The sequence below is a fragment of the Anolis sagrei genome, chromosome 7, assembly GCF_037176765.1.
Source record: "Anolis sagrei isolate rAnoSag1 chromosome 7, rAnoSag1.mat, whole genome shotgun sequence".
In the NCBI taxonomy this organism is placed as follows: domain Eukaryota; kingdom Metazoa; phylum Chordata; class Lepidosauria; order Squamata; family Dactyloidae; genus Anolis; species Anolis sagrei.
Window position 1 is genome coordinate 20,174,907 of NC_090027.1, and position 17,231 is coordinate 20,192,137.

Genomic DNA, 17,231 nt, shown 5'->3' on the forward strand with positions numbered 1-17,231 from the left:
GATCCTACCTGTCCTTTCTCCCCAAGGTGGAATTTTCCTTAAGCATCCATGGAGGTTGATTGCCAATTAAAAGCGTGCCGAGAATTAGCAAGCCTGTGTCACTTATTTGTTGGTCTCGTTCCCATCCTGCAGCCAAAGAGGCTGAAATCTTTCCTTTTGGGTTCAATCCCATAGTTTTGTAGATATCTACTATTTTTTCAATTTAAAATCACCTCTGGACAGAGATGGTGAGCATTGACTCCATTATCATAAACTTTTGGGTGAATTGCTTTTGGAAATACTGGAAGTTTTGGAGCAAAGCTGAATGGCCATTGGTCAGGAGGGATTCAATGGTATCTTCCTGAATGGGAGAATGGGTTCTTTTCCAAATCTATGGTTTTATGGTATATCTGTCATCATACTGTGTCACCCTGGAATATTGTGTCCAATTCTGGGCACCACAACTCAAGAGAGATATTGACAAGCTGGAATGTGTCCAGAGGAGGGCGACTAAAATGATCAGGGGTCCGGAAAACAAGCCCTATGAGGAGCGGCTTAAGGAGCTGGGCATGTTTAGCCTGAAGAAGAGAAGGCTGAGAGGAGATATGATAGCCATGTATAAATATGTGAGAGGAAGCCACAGGGAGGAGGGAGCAAGCTTGTTTCCTGCTTCCCTGGAGACTAGGACGCGGAACAATGGCTTCAAACTACAAGAGAGGAGATTCCATCTGAACACAAGGAAGAACTTCCTGATTGTGAGAGCCGTTCAGCAGTGGAACTCTCTGCCCCGGAGTGTGGTGGAGGCTCCTTCTTTGGAAACTTTTAAACAAAGGCTGGATGGCCATCTGTTAGGGGTGATTTAAATGCAATATTCCTGCTTCTTGGCAGGGGGTTGGACTGGATGGCCCATGAGGTCTCTTCCAACTCTTTGATTCTATGATTCTATGATATGTACAGTATATATATGTGTATGTGTATGTATGTGTTTGTGTGTGTATGTACATACATACACACACATATATATACACACATATATACATATGCATATATACATATATATGCATATATTCATATATATATATATACACACACACACACACACACATATACATAGATATAGATAGATACATACACACATATACATATACATACGGTACATACACACACAAATATAATATCTGTCTACTGATTTACCATATCTAGGACTGGATGTCTATTGGCTGGAAGGTTTTTGATGGTGTCTTCCTTTATGGCAAATGGGGGATAGATTGGATAGCCTTTGGGGGTCTCCTTCAACTCTATGATATATATGTAGATAGATATAGATATCTATATAAATAAACATGTCATGTTCATTTGTAGGATTAAAATAACTCAAAAAGCACTGGACGAATTGCTGCCAAATTTGGCCACAAGATACCTACTAACCCAAGTAGTGACCATCACTCAAAAAAATGAGTTTGTCATTCGGGAGTTGTAGTTGCTGGGATTTATAGTTCACCTACAATCAAAGAGCATTCTGAACTCCACCAATGATGGAATTGAACCAAACATGGCACACAGGACTCCCAGGACCTACAGAAAACACTAGAAGGGCTTGGTGGGCATTGACCTTGAGTTTGGGAGTTGTAGTACACCTACATCTAGAGAGCACTGTGGAGTCAAACAATGCTGGATCTGGACCAAACTTGGCACAAATATTCCATATGCCCAACTAGGAAAACAGATGGATCTTGGGGGAAATAGACCTTGACATTTGGAAGTTGTCGTTACTGGGATTTATAGTTCACCTACAATCAAAGATCATTCTGAACCCCACGAACGATAGAATTGGGGCAAACTTCCCACACAGAACTCCTATGACCAACAGAAAATACTTAAGGCCATCCAGTCCAACTCCCTTCACCAGGGCAAGAAAACGTAAACAAATACTGTTAACCCACAAACATAAAGACATGACATATATTAGAAACCAACAATTTCTCAATGCTTTATTTTCCAGATCACCAGACTGGGCCACAGCAATGCATGGCAGGGGATGGCTAGCATATATATGTGTGTGTGTGTGTGTGTGTGTGTGTAGCCCCCGGTGGCACAGTGGGTTACACCACTGAGCTGCTAAGCTTGTTGACTGAAAGGTCGCAGGTTCGAATCCGGGGAGCGGCGTAAGCTTCTGCTGTCAGCCCCAGCTTCTGCCAACCTAGCAGTTCGAAAACCTGAAAATGTGAGTAGATCAATAGGTACTGCTCCGGCGGGAAGGTAACGGTGCTCCATGCAGTCATGCCAGCCACATGACCTTGGAGGTGTCTACGGACAACGCCGGCTCTTCGGCTTAGAAATGGAGATGAGCACCACACCTCAGAGACGGACACAACTGGACTTAATGTCAGGGGACAACCTTTACCTATATATATATATATATATATATATATATATATATATTTGTTGTTGTTGTTCATTTGTTCAGTCGTCTCCGACTCTTCGTGACCTCATGGACCAGCCCACGCCAGAGCTCCCTGTCAGCCGTCACCACCCCCAGCTCCTTCAAGGTCAGTCCATTCACTTCAAGGATGCCATCCATCCATTTTGCCCTTGGTCGGCCCCTCTTCCTTTTACCTTCTACTTTCCCCAGCATAAATTATTATATCTAGGGCTGTATGTCCATCTGTCGGGAGGGCTTTGATGGTGTCTTCTTTAGCCTTGGGCTTGGTTTGAAACTAGATATGTACAGGCATGATCAGTTTCCGTGTGCGGCATCAATGGCAACCCATGCATGCATCCCTGGGAGGGCAAAGGCCCTACATATCTGCTTGACTTGATCTGAACCCGGCTCTTCTGGATCAGAGGAAAAAAAGCCCAACTGGTTGCATAAGTGGGAGCCTTTTGGCTTTAAAGCTTAAGAGGCGTTTGCAAAGCTTAGGTTTGAATGGCCTCCATCTGACCAAATGCATGGAGCAAAAATGCATCAAAAGGTAAATATTGATTGAACGGAGGAATATGAATCCAAATGTTGTCAATAAGGGATGATCTTTGCAACAGTTTTGGAAGTGTTGACAAGTGTTGCAGGAGGGACATCCTGCTATAGCAGAGTTTAGCCTTGAAAACAACGACGTTTCTTTCTGGAGTGTAACAACTCCTTTCAGAGTAATAACCTTTTTGAACCAGGAACAGAACATTTTTCGAATTGTGTTTCCTAGTGGAATAATCCTGGCACTTGGGCCAAATATTTGCCACAGGCTTAGAAGGGATGAGCCTCAAGTGGAACTGCCCGCGAAGAACGCCAACGCCTGCAAGACAAACCCCGAAAACGATGCTCTTTCTTCTCTGAGCAAACAGCGCTGGGCACACTTTGGAAGAGAGCCTGCACAGCCCAAAACATATAATGCATTATTTGAGAGAGGAGTGCATTATATAATCTATATAAATAACAATGTAATGTTCATTTGTGGGATTAACATAACTCAAAAACCACTGGGCGAATTGACACCAAATCTGGACACAATACACCTCTTAGGCCAACGAGTGACCATCACCCTAAAAACACACAAAAAAACCCAGCAGACTTAAAAAAACCCCCCAAAATAAACAATATATACATATACACATAGAGCCCCCGGTGGCGCAGTGGGTTAAAGCGCTGAGCTGCTGAGCTTGTTGATCGAAAGGTCGCAGGTTCGATTCCGGGAAGCGGCGTGAGCTTCCACTGTCAGCTCTAGCTTCTGCCAACCTAGCAGTTTGAAAACATGCAAATGTGAGTAGATCAATAGGTACCGCTCCGGCGGAAAGGTAACGGCGCTCCATGCAGTCATGCCGGCCACATGACCTTGGAGGTGTCTACGGACAATGCTGGCTCTTCGGCTTAGAAATGGAGATGAGCACCACACCCCAGAGTCAGACATGACTGGACTTAATGTCAGGGGACTACCTTTACCTTTACCTACATATACACATACATTCATATACATATACACATGCACATGCACACATACACACACACATATATGCGCAAGCACACACATACATATACACCTATAAACATATATTTATATATTTATTTATTTATTTAACTTGTATATCGCAGTTTCTCAGCCTAACAGGCGACTCAACGCGGTTTACAACAAGGATAAGATCAATCAACGATATACAATTTAAAACCATTAGAGCACAATATACAATATTGACACAACAATAACAACAATGCATCTCATAACTAGAGTCGTGATCCAAATTTGTCGTCCATATTTCCATTCCTGTAATCGTCACATTCATTGCACTGATTAACCAAATGCCTGTTCAAACATCCAAGTTTTTAATCTCCTTCGGAACACCATTAGCGAGGGGGCTGATCTTACCTCCATGGGAAGGGCGTTCCACAGCCGAGGGGCCACCACAGAAAAGGCCCTGTCTCTCGTCCCCGCCAGCCGCACCTGTGAAGCAGGCGGGATAGAGAGCAGGGCCTCCCCAGAAGATCTCAGGGTCCTGGCGGGCTGATAGGCAGAGATACGTTCGGATAGGTAGCTTGGGCCAGAACCGTTTAGGGGTATATACACATACATACACATATAAACACACATATATGCATATACACAAGCACACACATATACACAATATACATATAAACATGCATACATACAGACACACATATGTGCAAGCACACACAAATATACACATACACACATACATATACACCTATATACATATACATACATACACATATAAACACACATATATGCATATACACAAGCACACACATATTCACAATATACATATACACATGCATACATACATACAGACACACACATATATATGCGCAAGCACACACAAATATACACATACACACACATACATATACACCTATATGCATATACACATACACACACATATAAACACACATATATGCATATACACAAGCACACACATATACACAATATACATATACACATGCACACATACATACAGACATCAGCTGGAGGAGAGGCATAGCCGGCTTAGGATTGCCTCAGCCAATGGGCAAGCCAGCGCCGCTTCGGCCTCTTGGCCAATGGGGAAGAAGGAGGCGGTCCAGGCGGGAAACAATGAAGAAATGAATGGATTAAGTGACTCAATGTATGGATAATCGCCCGCGATAACTTTGGCAGTCTTCAAGCTGGGTCTTCAATTGTCTTTGAATGTGGCAATATACATTTTTTTGTCTGACCAAAAGTCAGAACCTTTTGAAAACCTTGGGTCAGGGATATGGTTTGATTGATAGTATCTGATAGTATCTGGCTTCTGGTATCGGCCTGAGGAATGTCAACAAAGAAGGAGGCTGTGGGGACATCAATAGCCTCTTTAGGCAGGATGTCCCCTGTGGTGAGGAATGATTACATTTGCCATGGGGCACATCCTCCAGATGGGCAAACTCCGATGTCTGAAAGATCGTGCCCATTGTCCTATTGTTCATGCAAGAGTTTCTGTTGAGTCCTGATTGTTTGGGGGCTTATCTGGCCCAGGAGGGAAGAGGAAGTCTCTTGGAGCCCATGTGTGGCTGAGTTCATGAAAAGGTGACATTTCATATTTTATACAGACATATATGGGGTTCATAAGGTATACATTCCTAAAAGAGGGGAAAGAAATCATATCAACCCACCCCACCCACCAAAAAGTCAATTGAAAGCCTAAAATCATAGTGGAAGTTCATGAAGCTTGGGGAGGAAAAGGTTTCTAAAGGTTCATAGAAAAGTCCATTAAGTGTGGATTGCAGGGGCATTGCCATGTGGGGCCATGGAAAGAGCCTTAGGTTCCCACATGGGGGAGAGATAGGATATTATGGGATCATTCCAACCTGGTGTCCTTGGTAAAACTACGAATTTGTTGGTTTTGAACCATCTTTTACAAAGTCCTGGGGGGGGGGGAGGTCACCTCCAATATCAGTGTCCTTGACAAAACTATGAATTCCCTGATTTTGAACTATCTTTTACAGAGTCCTGGGGGGGAGGGGTCAGCTCCACAGAGTCATCACTTGTCAGGAGCACCTTCCACCTGGAAACCGATGTCCTAACTGCAGAAAAGCATGCAGGTCACCGACAGATCCACCGCCAAGACCCTGGACTTCGAAGACCATCCCACTTGGGCATGAGGGATCGCTGATGTTAGCAGATGCACCCTTTGGGAGTTGCAAAGAGAGTGCATTCACTGGGTTGTTGCAGGATTTTTCAGGCTATATGGCCATGTTCTAGAGGCATTCTCTCCTGAAGTTTCGCCTGCATCTATGGCAAGCATCCTCAGATGTAGTGAGGTCTGTTGGAACTAGGAAACCTTGATTAGCATTTGATGGCCTGGCAGTGGCTGGGGGAATCTTTTGTTGAGAGGTGATTAGCTGTCCCTGATTGTTTCCTCTCTGTTGTTTTGATGCAGAGGAATCCTTTGGGCATTGTAAAGACAATGCATTCATTCTATGGTGCAGATGCATCCTTTGGGCACTGCAAAGGAACTAGAATGGGGGGTTGGGTGCAAAATGTGCCAGGAGGCACTAAAATGTGCCTGAAATTGTATTGTCGAAGGTTTTCATGGCCGGAATCACTGGGTTTTTGTAGGTTTTTTCGGGCTATATGGCCATGGTCTAGAGGCATTCTCTTCTGACGTTTCGCCTGCATCTATGGCGAGCATTCTCAGAGGTAGTGAGGTCTGTTGGAAGTAGGAAAAAGAGTTTATATATCTGTGGAATGACCACGGTGGGGCAAAGGACTCTTGTCTGCTGGAGCTAGGTGTGAATGTTTCAACTGATCACCTTGATTAGCATATAATAGCTTGACAGTACCTAGAGCAAACTTTTGTTGAGAGGTGATTAGATGTCCTTGTTTGTTTCCTCTCTGTTGTTGTGCTGTTGTAATTTTAGAGTTTTTTAATACTGGTAGCCAGATTTTGTTCATTTTCATGGTTTCCTCCTTTCTGTTGAAATTGTCCACATGCTTGTGGATTTCAATGGCTTCTCTGTGTAGTCTGAGGATGCTTGCCATAGATGCAGGCAAAACGTCAGGAGAGAATGCCTCTAGACCATGGCCATATAGCCTGAAAAAACCTACGAAAACCCAGTGATTCCGGCCATGAAACCCTTCGACAATACAACAACCCAGTGCCTGAAAATGTCATGTCGTTTTGCAGCAAAAATACATTATTTCTTATAAGGAATACATCCACCTAAAAGCCACCATCCTAAGCCCAGTTTACATGTCTTGTATCAATAGACCAACAAGGCTCATTAACTTCTAATGCCTATTTGCTCCGTCCAGTCATCATGTTTCGCTTCGTTAGGATGGATGAGAAGACAGTCAATAATATTTAGCAAAGACAATATTTAGCTTTCTATGCAGAGTTTCTCATCCGTCCGAAAGCATCGCTTCCCATCGGTCCGGAATGAGAAGAATCAATATTTGAGCAGACTCCATGTCTTTGGATGCACTTCTAGTGGAGACATCTATATAAAAGCCAGAAATCCCCATAGATCCAGATACAAGCAAGGAGCCACTATGAGGACTCTTGTAAGTATATTTGGTGTTCCCAAAGTGGGTTTTTATCATCTACACTGTTGAACTAATCCAGTTTGACATTACTTGAGCTGCCATGGCTCAGTGCTGTGGAACATGGGAGTTGTAGTTTGGCCCGGACTGGACTGGACCCTCTATTGTATTATTATTATTATTATTATTATTATTATTATTATTATTATGTCAGAGCCCCCGGTGGCGCATGCAGTGGGTTAAACCCCTGTGCCGGCAGGACTGAAGACCGACAGGTCGCAGCTTCGAATCTGGGGAGAGGCGGATGAGCTCCTTCTATCAGCTCCAGCTCCTCATGTGGGAACATGAGAGAAGCCTCCCACAAGGATGATAAAAACATCAAATCATCCGGGTGTCCCCTGGGCAACATCCTTGCAGACGGCCAATTCTCTCATACCAGAAGCAACTTGCAGTTTCTCAAGTTGCTCCTGACACGATAAAAAATTATTATTATTATTATTATTCAAGTGGGACCAAACTGCATTAATTCTACATGTGTTTTTTTTAATTATTTTTTATTGTATTGTTTTATGTATTGTTTGCCAAATGTCTGGTTACTCCTGACAATATAAATAAAAATAATTAAATAAATTGTATTGTTATCACCTATTTGTAATACATTGCACGTGTTGTCCAGGAAATATAGCAAGATAGGACGGGGTCTGTGCGGGAAAGTGTACAAAGTCTTTCTATGGCATCTATGGTCCATTTATGGGGACCCCGTTAATTCAATTGGGATTTCTTAGGCAAGGAAGACTTATGGGTAAGCATGTATTTTTTTTCTCAATTTTTGAAAAATAAAAAGTTTGCCTAAAGTGTTTTTGCATTAATCTTATGTTTTCATTCCGTTTTCAAGATCTTTGCAGTCACCTTCCTGGGGCTCCTTACAGACATAGTGTCTGCAAGTAATGTAAGTACCCAGTTTTGCTTCTTTTTAAAGTCTGTCTTCCTCTGTCTGTATTGACGCGGGATGGACTAGATGACCTCAGGAGGACCCTTCCAGGGGTCTATTGAGTATGTTCTCCAGTGTAGATGCACCCATATGTCCCTGGAAAGGTCCTCCTGAGGTCATATATTCTATCCCTCACTGGAGCAGGGATCCGCCACCAAAAGATGGAACAGGTCACAGAATCAGTTGGAAGGGACCTCTAAAGGCCATCTAGTCTATCCCACTTTTGCCACCATGCAGGAAATGCACAATAAAAGCACTTCCAACAGGTGACCATCCAGACTCTTTTAAAAGCCTCCAAGTAAGGAGCTTCCACTGAATTCCAAAGCAGAGAGTTCCACTGTTGAACAGTTCTAAAAAGTTATTCCCCATATAATCATAGAATCCTAGAGTTGGAAGAGACCTCATGGGCCATCCAGTCCAACCCCATTCTGCCAAGAAGCAGGAATAATGCATTCAAATAACCCCTGACAGATGGCCATCCAGCCTCTGTTTAAAAGCTTCCAAAGAAGGAGCCTCCACCACACTCCGGGACAGAGAGTTCCACTGCTGAACGGCTCTCATGTTCAGATGGAGTCTCTTTTCCTGTCATTTACCATGGCTCCACTGAGTCCTAGTTTCCAAGGCAGTAGAAAGGAAGCCTGCTCCCTCTTCCTAATGGCATCCTTTCACCTATTTATTCATGGCTTTCATGACTTTCTCTCTTCTGGAGGATAAACAGATCCAGTAGCATAGAGAGGCATCATGACTTCCATTGACTTAGAGTCTTAGACACTAGACTTCTTCTGATGCAGCCCAAAATCCCATTGGCTTTTTCAGCTGCTGCATCACACTCTTGGCTCTTGTTCAGCTTGTTCTCCATGAAGATATCAAGATGTTTTCCAGATGTGTATCTTGCAGGAACATTATCTATTTCACATTGGACTAAGCTGCTTGCAAGAAGGTCATAGGGGACTTTATTGAAGATCTGTTGTTGTTTGCTATAGGGACATCAACCTGCTATAGCACATAATATTTATTATAATATAATATAATATAATATAATATAATATAATATAATTATTAATAATATTATAATATTATATTAATATTATAATATTATATTAATATATTATATTATAATTGTATTATATTATTATATTAAATTATTGTATTACACTACGTAACATGATTTTTGTTCCTGGTTTATAAATTACATTTGCTAATTGGTTCGATCATCAAAACACGGGAAAAGTTTAATAAACTGCAAAAGTTTTGTTTCTGCAGGAGGCCCACCGCTATGACCTCATGCGTTTCCATCCACCACAATGCCCTCCTTCATTTGGACATTGTTCATTGGATGGGGCAGCCTTTTCTATAGGGGTCCCCTTGAGGTCATCTAGCCCACCCCTAGGTGATCTGCCTCCATCCACTGCAATGCCCTCCTTTGTCCCCAGGCCATCCAGCTGATTAACAAAGGGAATGATGGAAGCACGGTCTACCAGACGGTCAACATCAACCACCACACCAACGTGGCTGCCTTCAACATCTACTCCGGACCCCACTCCAGCAACGCCATTGTGGATTACAACAGCGTAAGGAAGGGCGCTGGGGATACTGGGAGTCATAGAACTATAGAATCCTTGAGTTGGAAAGGACCTCTCAAGGCCATCTAGTCTGACTTCTTCCTGCCATAAAGGAAGACACAATCTAAGCCCTCCTGATAGATGGCCATGCAGATAGGATAGACATGATTGACAGAGAGAGAGAAAGAGATGACTGAGATGGATAGATGTGATTAGATAGATATGAAATAGATATTATATGATTAGATAGAAATAATTGAGATAGATATGATCAGATAGATATGACAGAGTTATAATAGATATTAGATATATAGATATTATTGAGATAGATATGATTGAAATATATATGACTGAGATAGATATGATAAGAGAGATATGATTGACAGATAAGTGTATGTGTATGTATGTATATGTATGTGCATGTATGTGTGTATGTGTTTATATATATATGAATGTGTTTATATATATATATGTATGTATGTGAAATACATACACACACACACTAGCCATCCCCTGCCACCAGGGGCAGCTCGTCCATTACGCGAAGTAAGTGGTCGCAGAACACTTTTTTTTGCCAGGGGTGCAGAGGCGCCTCTGTAAATGCCCCTCGGCTGCCACTTGAGGAGCGCCCCCTCAGCTCACAACAGCCCTAGCAGTCCGGGGGGAGCCTCGGCTTTCTTGCCTCGCTGCCAGGCGATCCTCTTCCCAAAGGGGCCGGGCCCTTGAGCCTTGCCTAGCCCCTCTCGTTCCTGCTCCACCCGGCCACTGGGTACGCGAGCAGAGCCGGCGCTCAATCGTTCTCCGTGTTCGATCCCTTCCCCATGACTGGCTCCCTTTCCCGATCCCCTGGCTCTCCACCCGCCTCCTCTTCTTTCCCCAATCCATGGGTGGGCCAAGGGACGGAGCCGCCGCACCTGGCCCGCTTTGGGTCCAGAGGCGTGTCTGAAGACCCCAGCGTGTGCACCAAAAGTCACCTCTTCTCCTGACTTCCTCTTCAGCCATTGGGACCGAGAGAGAGAGAGAGAGAGAGAGACCCTTTGGCTGGAGGTATCTCCCACCTCCGCTCCCTTCTTTGTTTTTGCACCTACCTTCAGGAAAGGTGGGCATCTCCACCTCTCTCTCTCTCTCTCTCTCTTGGTCCCAATGGCTGAGGAAAAAGTCAGGAGAAGAGGTGACTTTTGGTGCACACGCCGGGGTCTTCAGGCACGCCTCCGGACCCAAAGCGGGCCAGGCAAGGGAGCAAATGCGGCAAGTGTAGTTACTGGGATGTATAGTTCACCTACAATCAAAGAACATTCTGAACTCCACCAATGATGGAATTGAACCAAATATGGCACACAGAACTCCCACGACAAACAGAAAATACATATCAATTATTGGTTGGGAGGGGGTGGGTGTGCCAAAATACTGTTTGCTTACTGTTGAAAATTACCTAGGGCCGCCTCTGCCTGCCACGCGTTCCTGTGGCCCAGTCTGAGTATATGTGTGTTTGTGTATACTGTATATATGTGGTTTTGCACATGTGTTGTAATGTTTTTTTTTACTTTTTAAGTCCCTTCTGCTGTGTTTTTCAGTGTTTTTATGCATGATGGTCACTTGTTGGCCTGAGAGGTGTCTTGTGTCCAATTTTGGTGTCAATTCGTCCAGTGGTTTTTGAGTTATGTTAATCCCACAAACAAACATTACATTTTTATTTATATAGATGGATGATAGCACAGGTCCAGTGTACCATCAAGTAAAGTTTCAAATGTCATCCAATGGGGTTTCCGTGGCAGAGGAAGGATTTGAGCAAAGCTCTTCCATGTTGTAATTTTGTGCATGAATCCAAGTTCGTGCAAAGAAGGAAAAGTTCTCATTCTCTCAGCTGCTTCCGTTGCTCATGCTATCCTTGGGGGTTTTGCCTTGCAGGGCATGATCGCCTACCACATGCCCTACAAGAGGATATGTGTCGTGTCCCGGATGAACCGGAACAACTTTCCAAATATATCGCAGCTGGACCAAATGACCCATCAGGTAGGTGGCAGAATGTGTGTCGGCTTCAGCTTTTTCAGCCCTTTTTTTAGGCTGAAAAAGTCCCCCTCGGCTTATACTCGAGTCAAGGTTATTTATTATTTTCTTCTGTTATTATTTTTATTACATTTACAATTTTACTCTATTATTATTATTACATTTATTATTTTACTTTATTTATTATTGTTATTACATGTATTATTTTACGATATTATTACTGGTATTATTACATTTCCATTATTTATTTATTTATTTATTTATTTGGTAGTTTTGTATTTATTTGGTAGTCTCACCTCCATTCGAGGGACTCGGGCCGGTTTCCAACATCAATATTACAGACCGTCATTAAAACATCATATTTCTAAATCACACTAAAACATTAAAACATTGAAACAATTAAAATGGCAAAAATACAATCATATGATTACAGTGGTCAGTCGTCATCAAAGTAATTATTTGTCGTCATCCATCCATATCACAGGATCATGGCTCATTCGTTGAATGCCAATTCCCAAAGCCAGGTTTCCACCTGGTTCCTGAACGTTAAGATCGAAGGGGCAGTTCTGATCTCCAGTGGAAGGAAGTTCCAGAGTCGAGGGGCCACCACCGAGAAGGCCCTGTCTCTCGTCCCCACCAGCCGCGCCTGTGAGGCCGGTGGGATCGAGAGCAGGGCCCCTCCAGACAATCTTAGTAATCTTGCTGGCTCAGAGGGGAGGATACGTTCGGATAGGTAAATTGGGCTGGAGTCGTTTAGGGCTTTATAGGTTAACACCAGCACTTTGAATTGTGCTCGGAAGCTGACTGGCGGTCAGTGGAGCTGGTGCAACTCCTCTGTTGCACCAGCTCCACTGGCCGCCAGTCAGCTTCCGAGCACAATTCAAAGTGCTGGTGTTAACCTATAAAGCCCTAAACGACTCCAGCCCAATTTACCTGTATGCTCCCTGTATGCTCCCTGTACCCCGCTACCGTTAGTAACCCGGCTGCCGCACATTGGACTAATTGAAGCTTCCGGGCAGTCTTCAGAGGCAACCCCACATATAGAGCGTTGCAGTAATCTAAACGGGATGTAACCAAAGTGTGGCCAAGTCAGACTTCCCAAGGTACGGGCGCAGCTGGCGCACGAGTTTTAATTGTGCAAAAGCTCCCCTGACCACCGCTGAAACCTAGGGCTCCAGGCTCAGCGATGAGTCCAGGATCACTCCCAAACTGCGAACCTGCGCCTTCAGGGGGAGTGTAACCCTGTCTAGCACAGGGTTAAACCCTATGCCCTGTTCGGCCTTTCGACTGACCAGGAGTACCTCTGTCTTGTCTGGATTTAATTTCAATCTGTTGTCCAGCATCCAGTCCGTCACAGCGGCCAAGCACCGGTTCAGGACTTGAACAGCCTCCTTAGTAGCAGGTGGGAAGGAGTAACAGAGTTGGACATCATCTGCGTACAGATGACACTGCACCCCGAAACTCCGGATGATCTCTCCCAATGGCTTCATGTAGATGTTAAATAACATAGTGGACAGTATTGAACCCTGCGAGACTCTACAGTACAATGGCCGTGGGGTTGAGCAGGAGTCCCCTAGTGACACCTTCTGGGAGCGACCCTTGAGGAAGGACCGGAGCCACTGCAAAGCAGTACCCCCAAGGCCCATTCCCGCGAGGCGTCCCAGAAGGATACCGTGGTTGACGGTATCGAAGGCTGACGAGAGGTCCAGCAGAACCAACAGGGACACACTCCCCCTGTCCAGTTCCCGGCGAAGATCATCCACTAAGGCGACCAAGGCTGTCTCGGTACCATGCCCCGGCCTAAAGCCAGACTGTGACGGATCTAGATAGTCTGTGTCCACCAGGAATTCCTGGAGTTGCGAGGCCACCACACGTTCCAGGACTTTGCCCAAATAGGGGAGATTGGAAACTGGCCGAAAGTTGACAAATTGAGTGGGGTCCAGTGATGGTTTTTCAACAGTGGTTTTATAGCAGCTTGTTTTAAGCTGGCTGGAATATTGCCTTCCCGAAGGGATGCATTAACCACCACCTTTACCCGCTCTGCCAAACCCCCTCTGGCTTCCTTGACCAGCCAGGATGGCCAGGGGTCTAGGATGCATGTGGTTGGCCTCACCTCCCCAAGAATCCCGATGACATCCTCAATTATATTATTATTATTATTATTATTATTATTATTATTATTATTACATTTATTATTTTACTCTCTTTATTATTATTGGAAGGATACATAAGCACATTTACATTGAAGAAGGTTAGAATAATGGTTTAATCAGAGTTGGACAGTCTTATCTTAAATTACAGTTTTATGTAAATATTTAATCTACTGATGCCTCAATTAACGTAATTTTATTGGTATCTATTTTTATTTTGAAATTTACCACTAGATGCTGCATTTCCCATCCTCGGCTTATACTCAAGTCAATACGTTTTCCCAGTTTTTTGTGATAAAATTAGCTGCCTCGGCTTATATTCGGGTCGGCTTATACTCGAGTATATCCGGTAGTGGATTTTTCAACCTTAGTGGAGTCATTGTATATGCATTTGTTATATCTTTGCTGCCACCTTGTGTCCAGAATGGTGAATTGTATGGTTGGATTTTTCAGTTTTTTAAAAGTTTTCAAAAGTGCTATAGATCCCATGGATTGCATTACATTGTAGTTTCCTCTCGCCATGCAATCTATATAGGGCCAATCGATCCATTCCATTAGCAGAAGTTATGGGATTTCTCGCCAACTGGTCTCCAACATGGGCACCCTTGGGGCCCCGATCCAGGCCATTTGCAGCGGCTTGACAACCTACTGGGCTACGGAGTATGCAAGTGAGTTTGCCTGGAATTATTGTTATTAATATTGTGAAATTATTATTATATTAAATTATTGTTGTATTGTAAACAACCTTGAGTCACCTTCAGGCTGAGAAAGGCGGTATATAAATATGGTAAATAAATAAATAAATTGTTATTATTATTTAATTAAATTATGTTATTATTAAATTATGATGGTTAAATGATTAAATTATTATTATGATTAAATTATTACAATATTAAATACGAATAACTATAATAAAACAATAACAATATTATTATTAAATTATTATTCTTAAATTATATTATTATCCTTATTAAATTATTATTTCATTATTGTTTCATTATTATTACAATTTAAGAATAATTGATAATGTAATGATTAAATTATTACATTATTAAATACGAATAACTATGATAAAACAATAACAATATTATTATTAAATTATTAAATTATTATTCTTAAATTATACTATTATCCTTATTAAATTATTATTTCATTATTGTTTCATTATTATTATAATTTAAGAATAATAATTTAATAATTTAATAATAATGTTGTTATTGTTTTATTATAGTTATTTGTATTTAATAATGTAATAATTTAATCATAATATTTTAATGATATATTATTATCCTTATTGAATTATTATTTCATTACTGTTTCATTATTATTATATCATTAAAATATGATATTAATATTTTATATCATTATTATAATTAAATTATTTGATTATTATTATTAAATTAAATTATTATTATTAAAATATTAAATTATTATTGTTTCATTATTATTATTTCATTTATTATCAAATTATTATTGTTTCATTATTATTATTAAATTATTATTAGATTATTATTATTAAATTATTATATTTATTGTTATTATTATTATTGTGCAGGAGGCAAGGTGTTGTTGTTGTTGTTTTGTTGTTGTTGTTGTTGTTGTTGTTGTTTCAAGTAGTTTCCCATTATTCCAGGGCTAAGGGAGTGTGATTCCTTCTATGGGTTTCTATGGGCAAAACAGGCTTTTCATAAGACTACAGATTAAAATGTATCTGTTGCCTTATGGGGAGCTCATACATTTCTTAGGCAAAGTTGGCATTTGCTGGCAGTCTCCCCTCCACGTACCATCCAAGCCTGACCCTGCTTAGCTTCCATGCTCAGACAGGATCTGGTGCTTTTAAGGTATTTAGCCTTGCCCTGAGTGGAATTTCTTTAAGCAAATGATGCTCAGAGGTACTTTTGCTAGCATAGAGTGTATAGGCTTGCATTCGCAGTCTCCCCTCCAAGTACCATCCAGGCCTGACCCTGCTTAGCTTCCATGCTCAGACAGGATCTGGTGCTTTTAAGGTATTTAGCCTTGCCCTGAGTGGAATTTCTTTAAGCAAATGATGCTCAGAGGTACTTTTGCTAGCATAGAGTGTATAGGCTTGCATTCGCAGTCTCCCCTCCAAGTACCATCTAGGCCTGACCCTGCTTAGCTTCCATGATCAGACAGGATTTGGTGCTTTTAAGGTATTTAGCCTTGCCCTGAGTGGGATTTCTTTAAGCAAATGATGCCCAGAGGTACTTTTGCTAGCATAGAGTGTATAGGCTTGCATTGGCAGTCTCCCCTCCAAGTACCATCCAGGCCTGACCCTGCTTAGCTTCCATGATCAGACAGGATTTGGTGCTTTTAAGGTATTTAGCCTTGCCCTGAGTGGGATTTCTTTAAGCAAATGATGCCCAGAGGTACTTTTGCTAGCATAGAGTGTATAGGCTTGCATTGGCAGTCTCCCCTCCAAGTACCATCCAGGCCTGACCCTGCTTAGCTTCCATGATCAGACAGGATTTGGTGCTTTTAAGGTATTTAGCCTTGCCCTGAGTGGGATTTCTTTAAGCAAATGATGCTCAGATTTACTTTTGCTAGCATAGAGTGTATAGGCTTGCATTGGCGGTCTCCCCTCCAAGCGCCATCCAAGGCCAACCCTGCTTAGCATCCAAGACCAGACTGGGACTGCAATGACTTGACCCCCTTTTCTCTCCCTTTAGGGCCGCCTCCATTAGTGGGAGGCCGGGCTTGTGCCAGGGTCAACCTCCTCATCCTGAATGTGAACTTATGTGGAGGAATCTCCCTCTTCTAACCGGATGAAGCGCCCGCCTCTCCACCTATTCCGCTCCAGCTTCCGAGTCAGTCGGGCTGCGAATCCGCTCCAGGGTTTATTTATCCCAGACATGTAAAGCAGCTCTTTGAGTTTCAGCCCATTGGGCACTCTGTCAGAAATAAAAGTTTCTCATTGGATGAGTTTGTTAAAGTTCGGACTAAAACCCAAAGCGGATTCGAAAGACTCCAATCTCCAAACATTTTTCCCCTGATTGGATAAGTCAATTAAAGTTCGGACTAAAAC

General features: G+C 42.5%; 1 protein-coding gene across 1 annotated transcript; it reads left to right on the top strand.

Moving 5' to 3' along the window:
• The first annotated feature begins 7,487 nt into the window (after positions 1-7,487).
• Positions 7,488-17,231, top strand: LOC132782823 (gastrokine-2-like). Its single transcript, XM_060787770.2, has 6 exons — positions 7,488-7,499; positions 8,374-8,427; positions 9,903-10,040; positions 11,940-12,044; positions 14,724-14,856; positions 16,876-17,231. Exons 1-6 carry the CDS (start codon positions 7,488-7,490, stop codon positions 16,965-16,967), a joined length of 534 nt encoding a protein of 177 aa, XP_060643753.2. The 3' UTR covers positions 16,968-17,231.